Source organism: Apus apus, chromosome 4 (assembly GCF_020740795.1).
Source record: "Apus apus isolate bApuApu2 chromosome 4, bApuApu2.pri.cur, whole genome shotgun sequence".
NCBI lineage: Eukaryota > Metazoa > Chordata > Aves > Apodiformes > Apodidae > Apus > Apus apus.
The window spans coordinates 106,742,891-106,759,145 of NC_067285.1; the positions used below are offsets into that span (position 1 = coordinate 106,742,891).

Here is a 16,255-nt window from a genome sequence, read left to right on the forward strand (position 1 = left end):
CACTGGTTTTATTGGGCTAATGCACAATGACAAATTGGCTCAGTAGGATTGGTATTACTGCTCGCCAAGACCACACGGCAATAGCTTTAATTTGGTGCCATCAAATGGTGAACTTGTGAACTGCTGCTCTAAATCAGCAAGGCACAATTTCAATCAAGTGTAAAGTTGCAAAATGGTGGTAGTGAAGGAAGAGGGCACACTCCCCGCCCCCCACCTCTGCCATAGTGGCTGCCACTGGTTACTCAGTGAAATTTAGCTGGCTGCCTCAGAAAAACTGTTTATTTTAAAATTATTTAACTGAAAAGTTACATTAAAACTTATTCTGACCACATTACCTGACTGGTTCTTTTGTGAAGAGGAGGTTTCTGTGACCTTAGAAGAGTTTGTTTTTGCTGTTTTGTCATTGCTTGTCTCCCTCTGTCACAAAAAAAAATACGAAAAAAATAAAAAACCTCCTAATTTATGAGTGGTTGGATAAAACTGGCAAATTACTTCTGGATTTATGTTATCAAAAAGAAAGTGTATTTACAAATATCTGAATGGTAATGTAGTTAAGCTAGCCCCACTTAAGTGATTAAAAAAACTAATTTACAGCACAGGGTACAAACTCATACACAAATGAGAAAAATTAAAGAACACAGTATTCCAGCATCCCACTTAACCATCCCAAACTCAGCATATCAAAAAGGGGAGCTTTAAATTAACAAGAAACATGTAAGTATCCTTACTATTCTTTTTCTAAACTGGTCAAATTAAAACCTTTAATTATTAAAGGTGAACTGCAGAATTATCATATAAATTTTAGAATAAATTCTGTGCAGAGAGAGACTTGTTTTCAACTCCACAACTTACAGCAGTGCTATTTTTTAAATTACTATGGTTAAGATTGTTTCAGCATTTCCAAAATAAACCCACTATTTTCAAGGGAGCATAAACAAAACATAAATTTACTCCATAATGAGAATTTATCAGAAAAAGTTTAGGCTGAAAACCAGGGAAGTTTTGCTCAAAATCAGACACTGTTCCTTACACATGCCACTGTTGTGGTTTTTCTTCTATTTTGTATGGTACAAATTCATTCAAGTAATGTCACTAAAACTGTAGCCAAGAATGCTTAACCCTGACAAATGCTCACCTGATCAGTAAAAATAATACTACTTAACATAACGTTTTACATACTTTATCATACTCTTCATCTGACATTCAGTTTTAGAAAAGATGTGCAGGTGAACACCTCAGAGGATAGAGGACAGGTTTCCTTTGTAAAATAAATATGAATGGCTGCTGTAATACAGGTCTGCTAAACTGTACTTTTACTGACTTCAAGACTAAGACACCCTACCAGATGCCACTGGAGGCTCCCAATACTACTTCTGTAAGACTACTGTTACACTTCTGTGTAAAAAATGTAATTTACAGTTCAAATGTACAGTTCAGTTCATTTTGTTAATGTGAATTTTATATATATCATGAAAGCACCAACAAATTATCAAAAGCTCTACAAATTTTCAAAACTTCCATAGGGGTACTTGAGTTTTAGCTACTTAGTGTGAAACATTTAGATTTCACAAAGAATGAAGGACAAAAAGGAGAGAATGCACAACCTTCAACAACTTCATGCAAGAAGTGAAACATAATGAAAAAGAGTCATTAAAGCTCCTCCTATCCAAAATGATTGTAATAAATGCCTACGGGTAAACTGGGAACAGAAGGAAGGTGCATGGTTAGTGCTTTTTTCAGTCATTATTACATAGACATTTTCACTGTCATTCACTAAATGCTTTACCGAGCAGCAGCACATACAGCTAGAGGTAACCTGGGCTGGTGAAGACAAGAAGTCCAAGAGATAATTCATGAAAGAAAGCCACAAAGCAACCATTCTACATTATCTCTGATGCTTCTGTGGGCAGAAGCACAAACACTGCTGTATGCATTTAGAGTTTCCAAATTACCTAGTATTTACACACACTAGATTCCTTCTAACTAGTTGTGATAAAATGGACGAGATACAGGACACCACTTTTTAAATGCACATCAGCAAGACAGCGTTATTAGAGGTATGTATAAGAATTATTAGTCTCATTTATTTATTTTCCTGTTAATATTCATATCTGCATCACAGTGTCAAAGATACCAGAACTTCCTCTGCATGAACTATGCTGCAACCACCTTTCATTCTACTTGTGATAATATAGGCTAAATGTAGTATACGAATGCTGGTGGGACAGTAAAAAAGTAACTTCAGGGACAGTCAAACCAAGGACTTCATAGTAGGAATTAATTTGAATAAGTAAACTTAATAACTCCATGGATCTAGTATATTAGAGTGAATTAAAATAAATTAGACAAGTTTAAAAAGTGTTCAAAACCTTCTCCTAGAATATAAAACAAATATTTAACAACTAACCTGTTAGAGCAAGAAGTGCAAAAATCAGTTTTGGCCCTTCTTTCTGCAAATGTCACAACATTTCTCTAAGAATTATTTCTGTTCCTTGCTAATAAGTTCATTAAGCCTGGCTATCTGAAATTCTCTTTATTTTTTGTATTGAAGTCTAAAGAAGTTGTCTGAATATCCACTGTATCAACAGAGATATTAAATAACCAGCCTACCAAACAAACTGACATCTATAAATGTGACCTCTGTAATTAATTTAAAAAATAAATCCACTACCTTTCCTTATATTAGGTTGTTTCATTTGATTGCTGTACCACTGAAGTTGAGATGAAGTCTGTGATACTCACACTACAGTATGATACTGTAATAACATATCAGAAAACACCTGTGAGGTATGCATTCCACACAAGTAAAATGCATGAAGGTCACTCGTCTATATACATGACTAAATAAACCTATGTTTAAGTCTCAACAAGATTTGGGCTGTATCCATAAACACAGTTTTAGTGACCTATGTAAGGAAGTCTCACTTTTACAAGCAAGTCAAACTGAAAACTAGCCTGTGATTTGTGCGATAAATACACTGTAATATTTACTGCAGTTTCCTAACTTCTGACATGGGTCAGCATTCCACTCATGTTCTACAGGCTTCCAGTTCTTGAGAAGGTTTTTCTGTTTGGCTTTACTTCCTTTCATTTCTCCCCTCCACATATGTCCAAATTAAATACTGACTAAAGATACTTTGGTTTATGTTCCTACATGCATCTCTGAACTCCAATTCAGGAGGAAAGAAAAAGAACCACAAAGCATGACAACACAGAAAGGTCATGCCTCTGCACATTCCTCTGGGAAACAAACTTCCTCAGCATACATTTTCACCACAGTTTAAGTAGGAAGTGCAACTTGCCATATTCTCTGTCCTCAAAACCCAAGGAAAAAAAAAAACAACCAACAATCCCAGAGCGATGAGCTCACATGTATCTCAGAATATTTACAATGGTTTGGTTTGATATACAGACATTACTTTTTAAATCCTGAAAACAGAAATGCTGACAAACTTAACTACAGCAATGTGATTGGTGCTGCTATAAACCAACCCAAACAAACCAATGACATAATTACCTTCCGATTATTCTGTTTATCCATCCTGAGTCTTTTCCTAGGTGCCTCCTGAACTTCAAAATCTTCTGTAGGTTCCTTTGTCCTCTTTTTTTGGTTTCTTTTATTTCCATGTAAGTTACCTTGGGATGGGGGATGGGGGAAACTTACATGAAAAATAATCTAAAACCCACTTGCAAATTATTTTGAACTGATCTAATTATTTAAGTTACTTTTCTTTCAGTGATTAGTTTTAAAACATTGTTAAACATTAACACAGTTTGATGGCCTCTTAATGCTTAAGGTCTGGTTTCTGGCTGAAGACTAACTTTAGAACACATCCAAATCAACTGTTTCATATTCATTTTAGAAAGATGAGTCTACCTGGATAAGCAGTGGTTAAAAATCTGTGTATTACTGCTCAACATTTGTTTCATATCACCAGACTGCACATGATTGATCTATACAGCTTTTAACTCTCCTGACACTTTCTAACAGTGTCTTATCACTGAAATGAATTTTTAAGTCTCCTCCTTAAGTCTCCTTTGAGTTCTCCGAATGATACAGATGAAAATCTGGCAACATCTATTAAGGGGACTCTGGAAAAGACAAGATATTGCCACTGTACAGATTAATTCTCTCTTTCTAGTATGGCAGTTCCAGACTCTCTCTGACAAGCTTACTTCTGTGTCATAAGACTGTAAGATTGCCTTCCTTTGTGAACCAAAATCGTAAGAACAGAATAATGTTGGCCATTTTAAACCAACATACTTAGTAATGTATTTAGATGATTGTTCACTGTAAAGTTCAAGCAGCTGCTAAACTACAAAAGGTCTGTGACTAAACTACATACCCCTTCCATAGGTTCAGCTATCGTTTGCACTCACTCTATCTCAAAAAGACAGATGAAGGTTTAGCAAATGGTCTGTTTCATCAGGATGAAATCACAACATTATTACACTCTCCTATACTCTCTAGTTTATGAAGCCAGAGTAGTATTAATATGAAGACTGCAAGCTCCAGGGGCACAAATATGTTAACTGAAAATTGCCCTGCAGCTACAAGCACTCTATTCCAGTGGGAAAAAAAATTAGCTGTAAGTATTAAAAATATAGCAACTTGAAAAGATGGATAGTTTTCAAAATTATATTCTTATCTAAACAATCTAGGACATACTCTATTATCAGACTCTGAATACACAAAGCAGACTGAAATGGCTCCAGGAGAACCTGCTACTTACAAAAAGCCAGCAAAAGAAATCCCACAATATTCTTCCAAGTTTAAGATAAGAGGATTTGGGTAGGGGAATGATTGAACTGACATATTTTCATCTGTAGATAACTATAAATGTACACAATATATGTACTAAAAACACCTGGTACAGGTACAATTTCAATTACATTTCTTGCAATATGACACTGAGGAAGGTGAACAAAATTCAGCATTACAGTGTTTAGATATTTAATTTGGGATCCATTAAAATTCTAACGTCAAGGAAGACAACATCTGAGATAAAATAGAGAGATTATGATATGTGGGCGATTACATAAAAAAATACACTCAATAGCTACTTATAATGATGAACTATTTGCACACAACACAAATTTCAATTACTTCTGGATCTTGATCTCCTTTTAGGTGAGTCTTGAAACACTTTACGTTTGGCCTCTCCAATATTCTTCAATGATGAACCTTGAGAGATACAGAATGTTGTTTTTTTTTAAACTGATATCCAAATATTTGACACTTAAATTTTAAAGTTAAAAACTTTTCAATTGTCCACAAAATGATGTTATTTCACACACACACACAGTTAACAAAACTGACTGCCATTTTTATACAAGATTTCCAAGTCTCACAAACTTTCAAACACCCCCTCTCATTCTTGTCATTGCCCAAAGCAGCACCTGTTGGCTTCTAGTAATAAGTCTTCTTACAGTGCTGTAAAGCTATTTCAATTTGAAAAAAAAATATAGCTAGTTAAGTTTTATAAGGTTTATGCAAATGCCAAACTATCTTCCTCATTCTCAAGTAAGCAACTCCAAAACCCCTCCAATATTTGCAAAATAATTGAGACTGTTTATCAAAACCATATGCTACACAACAGCAACAAAAAAATAAAAGGGGGTGGGGGAAAAAAAGGATCTGAGGATTTGCAATCTTGTACAATGTCCTAAAAACTTTGAGTAGCACAATAAAGTGCCAAAAAGGTGAAAGTTTCAGAGTAAAGTTTGGACTATTTCTTCCTGAGCTGATGATTACACGAGGTAACATACTTTAGGTATCTATGAACAAAAGCTGTTGAACTGATTGTACTTCTTAAACCATTACCTAACTGTTCTAGGAAAAAAGTAACTTATACTTTAGTAACACTTTGTCTTGTCTTCCCACCATCCACTCATAACAGTCAGTGGATGGAATGGCAGCTGCTTATGGGCAGAAGAAGAATGAGAAACCAGCAATCTCTAAACAGCAGAAGGTTTACATAGAACAACTTTTCAGAACAATGAGAAAGAAATGTAGACTTCATGGGTTGCGTTTATTGTAACCATTGGCATTCCTTTGCTATTGGCACAAACACCAAGAATTAAAACTGGAAAACAGTGAAAGCTGCTTTCCCTACAGGTCTCAAATATGTGCTTAGTTTAACACCACTATGTATATCAAATTTAGTTAGAGTACACTAGCACAGTTTTACGTTTACCAGAGTCTTCTTCAGATTTGGGAGAGGTCACTATGGCAAACTTTGTGTTATAGCGAGCTTTCTGTTTTTCACTAAGCATATTCCACTGCGATTCGAGTAATTCTTCAATCTCCTCACTCGAAGCATCTGGATGTTCAGCAACCACCTACACATGCAGAAATAGGGTTGTATTAAAAAAAGGTGACCACTGAAAAAGAATGGCGTACATACTTCTATTGCTTTGGAAAACTGGATACAAACAAGTTATCTAATATTTCTGCTACAGACAGAACTAGATTAAAACCTTCTGTATCCAGTTTTTCTTTGAATAACCACTTCTCTCTCTCTGTCTAAAAAAAACACCCCATCTGTTAGCATATTCAGGAGTATTAAGAATAGTTTTGGAAGTATCTAATTTGCCTTTTCATGCTCAAAAAATGGCATAAGAGCAAATCCTGTCTTTTGGTCTTTCAAAAAAAAAATTGTATGTCTGGATGAAGTTTAAATCTATACCACAAAAGACAGACAAGCGATACTGGAATATATACTTCCCTACAAAGACATCCATCAATTCACAGAACTCATTAAAGATAAAACTCATCACACCTATCTTAGCAGAGAGACTTACACAAGCTAGCACCTGATCCAACATTTTCTTGTATTAATTCATAATTTAGTACTATGTCTATGAATATTAAGAACTTAAAAAGCTGTGCATCTTTTCTTAATAATATGAGCATGACATATAACATCCATCAGCATGGAATTTAACAGTTTCTAGAAGTTCAACACCAACAGAAAGTCCAGTATGAAAAACAAAAAAATCCCCTAGAAGTCCTTCAGTATTCCTATACTTCTACTGAAGTAAAACCAGATTTGATTAATCAGAGAAGTCAGAAAGCTCCAGGACTGTATGATCTACAGAAATGAAATGATAGCTTTTAAACCAATCCCTCTCCTCTCATTCCCCAGCATGCTCCAAAATCCTATTACTGGAATGATCCAACTAACACTGCAAAATCATGGAGCAAAATAAAAACTAGGCCAACAAAGCGAAGCATCCAAACATAACACATTCAATAGAACAGAAATACATTTTTTTTTGGTGATAAGCAGAAATGATTAAACCTAATTTCTTAGAACTTAAGTTTTAAAATTGTATTTCCTGGTGTCAAGCAAGATACAAGTGTGACTGTAGCTTCTCCAGCTTCTCTAGAATAGTTGCAGTACCTTCCTTCCACTGGGATCATTCAGTGTCTATTAGGGAAATTCACGCTGTAACTTTCCCCCTAGTAGAGCACTAAGAGTTCTCTTGCTTCTATTTGGTATAACTCATCTGTGTAGAGCTCAGACACTACAACTACCTTCAGAAGCCTCTACTTAAAGTTTGATTAAAAGCCCACAACATCAAAAAAGTTACTGAGAGAGGAGAACATAGATAGACCCACAAGATACCCCTCCCATAAATCTCACTTCTTAACGAAAAGAAATTAGCATAATTTTTGACCATTGCTACTAAGTGTACAGTTCATTGTGCTCAACTAGAGCACAGAGTTATTCAATTCTATAAGACAATATTATGTTCACACAAATGAGATGACAGTTTAACATCACCTCTGGTCCCACCAAAAAAAACCAAATAAAAACAACTTTCAGTTGACTAGGAGTTGTGCAAAATGACAAGAAAAAGACACTCATGATTCTTAATGGTTATGGGATTCTTGCAAAGGTGGCCTTCAAGGAAAAAGCCCAACAGTCTTCTCCAAAGTTCACAGTAAGACACAATCCTGGCATATATACCAGAAATAATGTATCTGGTATCTTGTTGTACATGAAAGTCATGTACTTCTCCCAGCTACTTATAACTATGCTACAGAACACATGGAATGTCTTTTCTTGGATCTGGTAATTAGTACCACTATAGGTGTGGAAAACACAGTATTTAAACCAGGTACATCCTAGGGCATCCAAACAATATTTCACAGAGGAAGCATTTAAGAATGCCACCAGTACAAAATATATCTTTACTCCATTGGTAGCAGCACAAAACACTTCATGTACCACTACAACCATGAAAGTGCTCCAAGCTTTCAATGCCTCCCTCAGGGAAGCATGCCTCTTAAACACTAAAACAATTTTCCAGCAGTGCAGTCTTCCAGCAGCCATTATTGATTTCAAAAAATTTCAACTGTTCCTCACTCTCCTATCCCCAGAAAAAGTAACACAAAAAATAGTAATTAATAAAGACAAACTGCTATATGAATCCTACTACTGTGCAAAGCTGGACTCCAGGCAAGACACAACAGAAACAGTCCTACTTTTAAGAGAACTTGTGATTATTGAAGGCCCCAGAAGGTAAGTCTTCAATCATTCCTTTCCATTCACTTCCATGCCTTCCCAAGTCTGGGGGCCAGAGAGCCCCTTCTGGATCCAGTTTTCCTTTAAGTTTCCACATGCAAATACTAAAGTAGCCATACACTAAACTCTCAGATGCCACCAATACAAGTAGCTCAAAACCAAGTCTTTTTTAGCAACGTTATCACTTTTTCTAAAGCATCATAATAGCTACCAACAGCAACAAAACAAACTCTTGGATGGAAAGCAAACCATGGGAGTAGAAGCAGATAAGCCTACCTGAAGTGGAAACTCCAAATACTAGTTTGGATACAATCTCCACCTTTCACTGAGGGCAGAAAACTGCCATTTAAAAAGCAACACGACAGGCTGGAAGTGTTAACTAAGCTCAGGTAACCCAGGTTCCGTGCAGTAAGCGTGTATATCTAAAATGGTATTTCCCTACTTTGCCAGATAACTTTGAACCAAGAAAGGAAAGACAGGTTCTACTGTCCTGCTCATATAGAGGGACAACTGTTTTTACAGTTATCTGCAGTTACCTGCTGTCTGCAGTTTTTGGTCTCTAGTTCTCCTGGCTACCTACGTTAAAGGGAAAGGAAATTCCCCTTGCCACTGGTACAAGACACAAGGTTACTTACAGAAGGACTGGAAGTAGAACTCAGGTTTCTCAAATATGAGACAGACGATTTACCCATACAGTTTTTCCTAATGAATATGTCAAAATTTCAGTTTAATAGTCTGGCTACAAAACTCTTTATTTTCTTGAGCCAGCAAACTGAACTGCAATGCTTCCCTCAATTTAACCAAACCCACTAAAAAGTGTATGTAACACTGTGCTCATTTTGAGTATCAACATTAGCTTAAGTTGCAATGATCTAAAGATCCTAAATTGCACCACAATCAATTGACTTCCATACAACAGGATCTGTTTTTCAGCTTTTCTTTATAAAGTTTGTGCCTATTAATGTTTTCTACACAAACATCCTATGACAAAGTCGACCATTCAGTAGCTAAAGAGTGTGACAAAGTCACCACTAACTTTCTGGTCCTTCTGTGGGTATTATGGAGTAGTACAATTACCAGAAAATATGAAAACTCATGCTTCTTTCAGTGCATGGAATTGTACAGCAGATGGAGTAGAAGGTTGTAGGGAAGAAAAGTGAAGGTCATGATTTTAAAGTAATGAGCTAGAACACCAATACTGCTTTTATACTTCTAACAGTCTTCCTAAGAAATGTTCATATTAAGGTATTTACTTATTCTACCTTGTCTTGGAGTGTAATCCCCTCAAGAGGACCTAGCTTCTGTCCCAGCAGATTGCACACTGACAAGTGATTTTCACATGCTGTGGTAACTAGCTTCTCTTGAAGCTCAGCAAAAGATTCTAGGTAGGTAAATGGATTTTTTTTTAGGACTTCAAAGACAAGGAAACACATGGAAGGAATTGAGTTAGCTCTTCAGGAAGAATGTACAGGCTAACTACAAGTAGATTGCCATAAACAGCATAACCTGTGTTATACTTGCCTGAGCATATATATACATACCCACTATATTTTGTAATAATTCAAAAAAATCATGGCTAATACAGAGTACTCGTGGATTATGTAGGAAGCTACTAACATAATTTACGCTTAAAGTACAATGGCATTACTGTTAGCTCGTTTATATTGCTCATACATATTTCCTTCTCTCTTCCTGCCTAGACTAAGATTTGGTGCAGGTACATCTTGTCATGCCCACAGTATTATGGATTCTACAGTAGCCGTAAGTTTTTGTCAACCAAAGAAGTTTCTTTAAGTACAGAAATCAGAAGAGGCAATCAACAACAACAGCAACTAAAAAGAGACTAACCTCATCTCTGTGCTTCTGACAAAAGACCAAAAACTGAGAAACTGCATCGCCTTTTCTGCTTCGTGGAGTAGATGCTGGAGTTTTCTTTCTATTGAGAGGGGAGCCTATCCCTCTTTTGGATTCTGCCTGTTCAGATGACTTTTGAGGAGTAGTATTCTTAGTCTCCAACTGACTGCTTTCTTGCATATCATCAGTGGCAGATAATTTTGATGTCCTTCTCCTCCTCTTGTTAGGAATGCCAGACTCTTTCATCATCTTCAGATTTTGAGCGGTTTCTTCGTAAGATGTCTCATCTATCTCCTCTAAGGGTTCCACAGCAACGCCGACTTCCTTTGCCACTCGAGGATTCAGATGAGGTCTGTCCCTAACATAGATGAAGGTGTACTTGGCCTTCCTTTCTTCCACTGCCATGCCTACTGCTTCACTTGCTTGCTTAACACCCATCTCCCACTGTGGCCGCAGTTTCCCTGAAACAGGCTTTAACATCTGCAAGACAAGACGACAATGTGAGAGATTTGACCACGTTTGATTTTAAAATGCCAAGAATAACACAAAACTATTCCAAGAGACTAAGTGCCGTGTATAATTATAATTCAGACATCCAAATGGAATTGTGTTTGATAGTACTGATACCACGCATGGATCAGTGACAAAGCAGAGAAGTACTGATTTTAATAGTGGTAAATGAACCTATTCTTTGTAAGTGCAAAGTAAAACTAGAAGCCTCTGTAAAACAAGCTGTCTTGAAAACTTTCTAGGATATCTATTTATATCTGTACACATATAACAGTAAAATAAAAAGTTGCAAATCTTGCCTGATTGGTAGCCTCTTACCTTTATTTTCTCTGCTTTAGTGAGGGCTTGTTTTGCACTGTCCTGGCATAATTGTTCAAACTGGTCTTTTTCTTTGAAGGGCACAAGGCTCTTCTCAAATATCCAGGCTCGCTCTGGGGCATCTCCAAAAAACTGAACATGATATTGACGAAAACTCTTTTTCTGTCCTGAAAATTAAAAAGAAATTTATTTAAGATACAATTTAGGTTGTTCTCTGCCCTTTCAGAATTGAAGTCTTTTGTAAGCTGCTAGTTACCACGACAAAAGCACAGTACAACTGGTTAACCTTTCAAAAACCCTCTTAACTGTCTTGAAAGCCTCTGAGCCCTCTCCTGAAGGAAATGGGAGACCTACCTACACAGAATATTGAGAAGACTGAGGTTCTCAGTGACTTCTTTGATCTGCCCCCTCTCTGAAGTGTTCAAGGCAAGGTTGGATGGTGCTTTGAGCAACGTGGTCTAGTGGAAGGTGTCACTGCCTATGCAGTGGGGTTGGAAGTAGATGATCTTAAAAGTCCTTTCCAACCCTAACCATTCTATGATTCTTTGCATCAGTGTTCTCTGGCAAGTGCTCCAGCCTCATTTCAAAGGCCACAGCGGGTGAAAGCAGGGACTGGGAGAACGAAGCACCTCCCATTGTAGGAGAAGAACAGGCTCATGACCATCTCAAGAACCTGAAGATGCACAAGTCTATGGGACCTGTTGGGGTCCATCCATGGGTCCTGAGGGAGCTGGCAGATGCAGTTGCTAAGCCTCTCTCCATCATATGTGAGAGGTCATGGCAGTCTGGTGAGGTTCTTGCCGACTGGAAAAAAGGGAACATAGGCCCTATTTTTAAAAAGGGGAAAAAGGAAGCCCCAGAGAACTACAGGCCAGTCAGTTTCACCTCTGTGCCCAGCAAGATCATAGAACAGATCCTCCTGGAAAGTCTGCTAAGACACATGGAAAATAAGGTGATTGGTGACAGCCAACATGGCTTCACTAAGGGCAAGTCATGCCTGACCAATCTGGTGGCCTTCTACAAGAAAGCTACAGAGATGATAGATGGTGGCAGAGCAACTGATGTTTGATTTGTGCAAGGCTTTGATGCTGTCCCACATGACATCCTGGTCTGCAAACTGACAAGACAAGGATTTGACAGGTGGACCACTCGGTGGATAAGAAATTGTCTGGATGGCCACACCCAGAGAGTTGTGGTCAATGGTTCAGTGTCCCAGTGGAGACAAGTGATGAGAGGTACTCCTCAGAGGTCAGTACTGGGACCAGTGCTGTTCAACACCTTTGTTGGAGACATGGACAGTGGGATACTGAAGGAGATGGAACTGCAGTCTGTCTTAGTAGGGGCCTTTTTACATGAAAAAGTACATCCTGCAAGCTGAAAGGTAAAAACTTCTCAAGTCTAACCAGCTGGAATGATGAAATGATGTATTAGCATCCAGAAACCCAGACTGTTTATAAACACTGTTGATCCTAAACCTAGAAACAAGAAATACAGAGACCTTGCTGAATATTTCTACAACTCCCAGATAAAATAATTCTTCTGTTTGGAACAGGAGGCTTTTGAGGTGCCTCAACAGTAAATGGTAGGTGGAAAACAAGACAGGACTGGAGATACCTATTGATGGAAAAAGGCCCATCAGTGCGTATTTATCAGTTATGATGGCTGCTCAGACCTTGTCAAACCTCCTCAAGGCAGGCTCCAAGGAAACTCCAGAGAAGTATCAGCAATATCTAAAAGGACCATCATCCATATTACTTCAAAGTGATAGAACATCTCAAAGTACATGGGCCCTTCTTTCTGTTACTACTACACAGGTTGCATTCAGACACATGATATTGGTTGTTACTAGATCTATTTCTACAGTTTCATATAAAAAGCTACCACAGAGATTCTTGATAACAAAGTATAAACCTTGCTCTTTTCAAGGAGCAGAGTAATTAAGTTAGGAACAAATAAACAGCTTTATTACTCTCAAAATCCATCTCTTTATCTTATATTAGACCTAATAATCCAAAGACTACAATCACAGGGACTGCCTCATCAATGAAAGACTGCTACAAGAAAAATTAGTCTGAGGAGTCTATAGTAACTATTCTAGCAACAGTGTAATGCTTTAAAGGTTTCACAAAAAGCCATTTAGTTTACTGCCAACACTGAGTCTAGCTATAGTCCTAGAGAGATCCTCATTCAATTTGTTCATAAAAACCTCCTATGAATGAGATCACACTATTTCTCCAGGAAATCCACCCCTACGCTTCACTACCTTTATCTCTTCCAAGTTCTTCTTAATATATAGTCTGAATATGCGTAAGTACTAAGCTTTTTTCTTCCCAAAACTAGAGTTTATGACTTTTCTTCTTTGCATCTAGGGCCATTTACTGGGTTCTCCGTAGCAGTCCCAGTTCCTTCACTCTGCCTGTGCAATTAGACTCTCAGGTTTCTTTTCATCCTGTCCTCAAAACTTCTCAGTTTGGTCCACTTTTTTTTTAAAACGAGATGGCTCAAACAGAATGCAGTGTACAGAAGTACTCCTGCAGCTGCCATGCTACCACTGAAAACACAAAGGTTCTACTTCACGCTTTTTATAAGCAGCACTATTAACTTACAGCGGTGTGACTTTGGTCTTTTTTCACAGAAAATTACTGTGGGTTATTAAAACCCTTAGATTTGTTTCTTTGAAAATGCAGCCTTCCACTCATTATCCAGCTTGACCACCTACCGCTCTAAAAGTCCAACACACATTTCCTTCAGAAATATCAAAACTAAGTTATGTGCTCCTACTTCGATTTTATATACTTATTAACTTCTTGCTTTTCTCCTTCATCTGAGAGTTTTCTGGATTCCATTTTCAGGTTTTCTAAGCTTTCATTAGTTTAGCATAAACATAGTAAAAAATAGTTTACAGTGCTCAGCTGGAGTTAAAACTAGTGAGGAATGCAACATGCAGCTAGATTTTCTGTAAACACAACAGTTGCAAAAGAAAGGCTAAGGAATACTGGGGCAGGAGACTGAGTCACAAAGGACACAGAAAAGACTGGGGTACTCTATCCCTTCTCTGCCTCAGGTTTTTTGTTTGCTTGCTAAACTGTAACATCTGCCCCCAAGCCTTCAGGTCCCTCACTCTAGTGATCCAGGCTGCAAGGCTGAGGCACTACCCACAGTGTATTAAGAAAAAGTCAGGGAGCACTTAGTAACAATGGACATCTATGAGATTATGGGACCAGATGGGAGATGAAAGTTTTGGCCAGTGTGATTGCAAGAGTGATCCCTACAATTCTGGAAGTGTCACAACCATCAGGGGAGACACCCAATGACTGCAAAAAGCAAACCTATATTCAAGAAACAAAAGAAATGATCTGGGGAACTACAAGCTAGGCTGACCAGTTCACTCTCGAGATTATGGGGCAGATTCTCCTAGAAGACATGTTCAAGCACATGAAGGACAAGACGGTATTTGGGAATAGCCAGCACAGACTCACCAAGGGCATATTGTGCCTTATCAATCTGATTCACATAAATATAAAAGGCAATGGACACAAGGTGAAACAAAGGAAATTTAAACTAGATAAAGGAAAAAGTCTTCTTGCTGTAATAGCTGCCAGTCACCAGAAAAGCTGTGAAGTCTCCATCCTTGAAGACATTAAATATTTAACTGGACAAGATCCTGAGTAACCTGCTCTAACTTGGAGACAGCATCACTTGTAATGCTCCTTCCCAACCTGCATTACTTTGTCATTCCACAACCAGCACAGATAAGCCTAAAAAGTTTCAGGTGTCAGAGCAGAGAACAAAGCTGCAAATGAGATTAAGAAAATGTACAGATTCCTACTTAAAAATTTAACAACACTTGGTAGTCCCTGCTTTTAGAATAAACTAATGTCTGTATATAACAGTATAGATTCTATGAAGAAAACTTAGCTTCCTGAAATACAGACTACTTTTAATAAAGCATAATCATCAGGAGTATTCAATTCCCATTAGTTTTTAATAAAATTTTAAACCCACATCACTTCTCCAAGCTTCTCCATAAAAACAACAGAAAGTACCACCAGGTAATTTTTTAATAAGGCTTCACACAATTTCATAGATCACAATTTGACATCTTTCAGAGAACATTTACAGTTAAAAAGACATAGTGGAAAAAAAGCTCTGTCTGCTATATGCTCAAGAATAGCGTTTACATTATTACATTCCTCTTGACAACAAGGAGCTGATTCTGTTATTGATACAACTGAATGGGTAAAATGAAGAACAGAATTTTCCAAAACATTGGTTATGTATATCTGAAGAAATCTGTTTGTAGCACCACTGACATACCTTTTAGTTTAGTGTAGGAATGGAGAACAGGATCAGCAGAAACCATACATGGCCACCACGGGAAACCAGACACTTTTGACCATACTAGATCTCCTATATTATACTTCAACAGATGGACTTTGTCTTCTTTGACAGTACTTTGAGTTGGATCTCTCTTAGCAGGAGCCTTAAAAGATTAAAAAAAAAAATGACACAAACCTATCACCACATTTCTTCAGATATGCACTAGGATTAGTAAATAATACACAAAAATATAAAACAAAACACAGTTAATATTCTTTCTAAACATTCTTATTATATGTAATAAACTCCACAGTGGTAATGAAAGGAGGGGAAAAACGGAACTGTTTACCAGAATAAAGAGCTACCAAGTTTGCTTATAAACAATTATTATATTTCATGTGTAATAAAACCTTTACATTAAAATTTTTGTTCTCTCACAGCAAAAAAATTCCAAGTTCCATTTATATTTTTGTTTTTAGTTAGAAATATTGGCAAATAAGCTGTGGTTTGCCTTCATCTTTGTAAGTCACTGCTGGGAGACCATCAAGAAGGTTTACTTTCATTTCAAACGCATTAACTGAGCACTGGATGTAGTTGTAAATTAATAAAAATAAAACCTCAAACTAGAATAGATTGAAACACTGTCTTTATTTATCTAATTTCTATTCAGACATAAACAGCTAAAAAACCCCAAACTCTGCATCATTCAGCTTTCTTTT

The 16,255-nt window shown here is 37.2% G+C and overlaps 1 protein-coding gene across 5 annotated transcripts in view; it reads right to left on the reverse strand.

Moving 5' to 3' along the window:
* NSD2 (nuclear receptor binding SET domain protein 2) overlaps nucleotides 1–16,255 on the reverse strand; it is a 98,938-nt gene that overhangs the window by 26,943 nt on the left and 55,740 nt on the right. For 4 of the 5 annotated variants that reach the window (XM_051619942.1, XM_051619943.1, XM_051619944.1 and 1 more), the window contains exons 3-9: nucleotides 15,534–15,699; nucleotides 11,217–11,383; nucleotides 10,383–10,868; nucleotides 6,198–6,342; nucleotides 5,108–5,185; nucleotides 3,518–3,636; nucleotides 336–417 (exon numbers count right to left, since the gene is read on the reverse strand). In XM_051619942.1, coding sequence (XP_051475902.1) covers nucleotides 336–417; nucleotides 3,518–3,636; nucleotides 5,108–5,185; nucleotides 6,198–6,342; nucleotides 10,383–10,868; nucleotides 11,217–11,383; nucleotides 15,534–15,699 — 1,243 coding nt within the window. The remainder of the gene's footprint in view (nucleotides 1–335; nucleotides 418–3,517; nucleotides 3,637–5,107; nucleotides 5,186–6,197; nucleotides 6,343–10,382; nucleotides 10,869–11,216; nucleotides 11,384–15,533; nucleotides 15,700–16,255) is intronic. The other variant, XM_051619946.1, reaches the window with a different exon arrangement.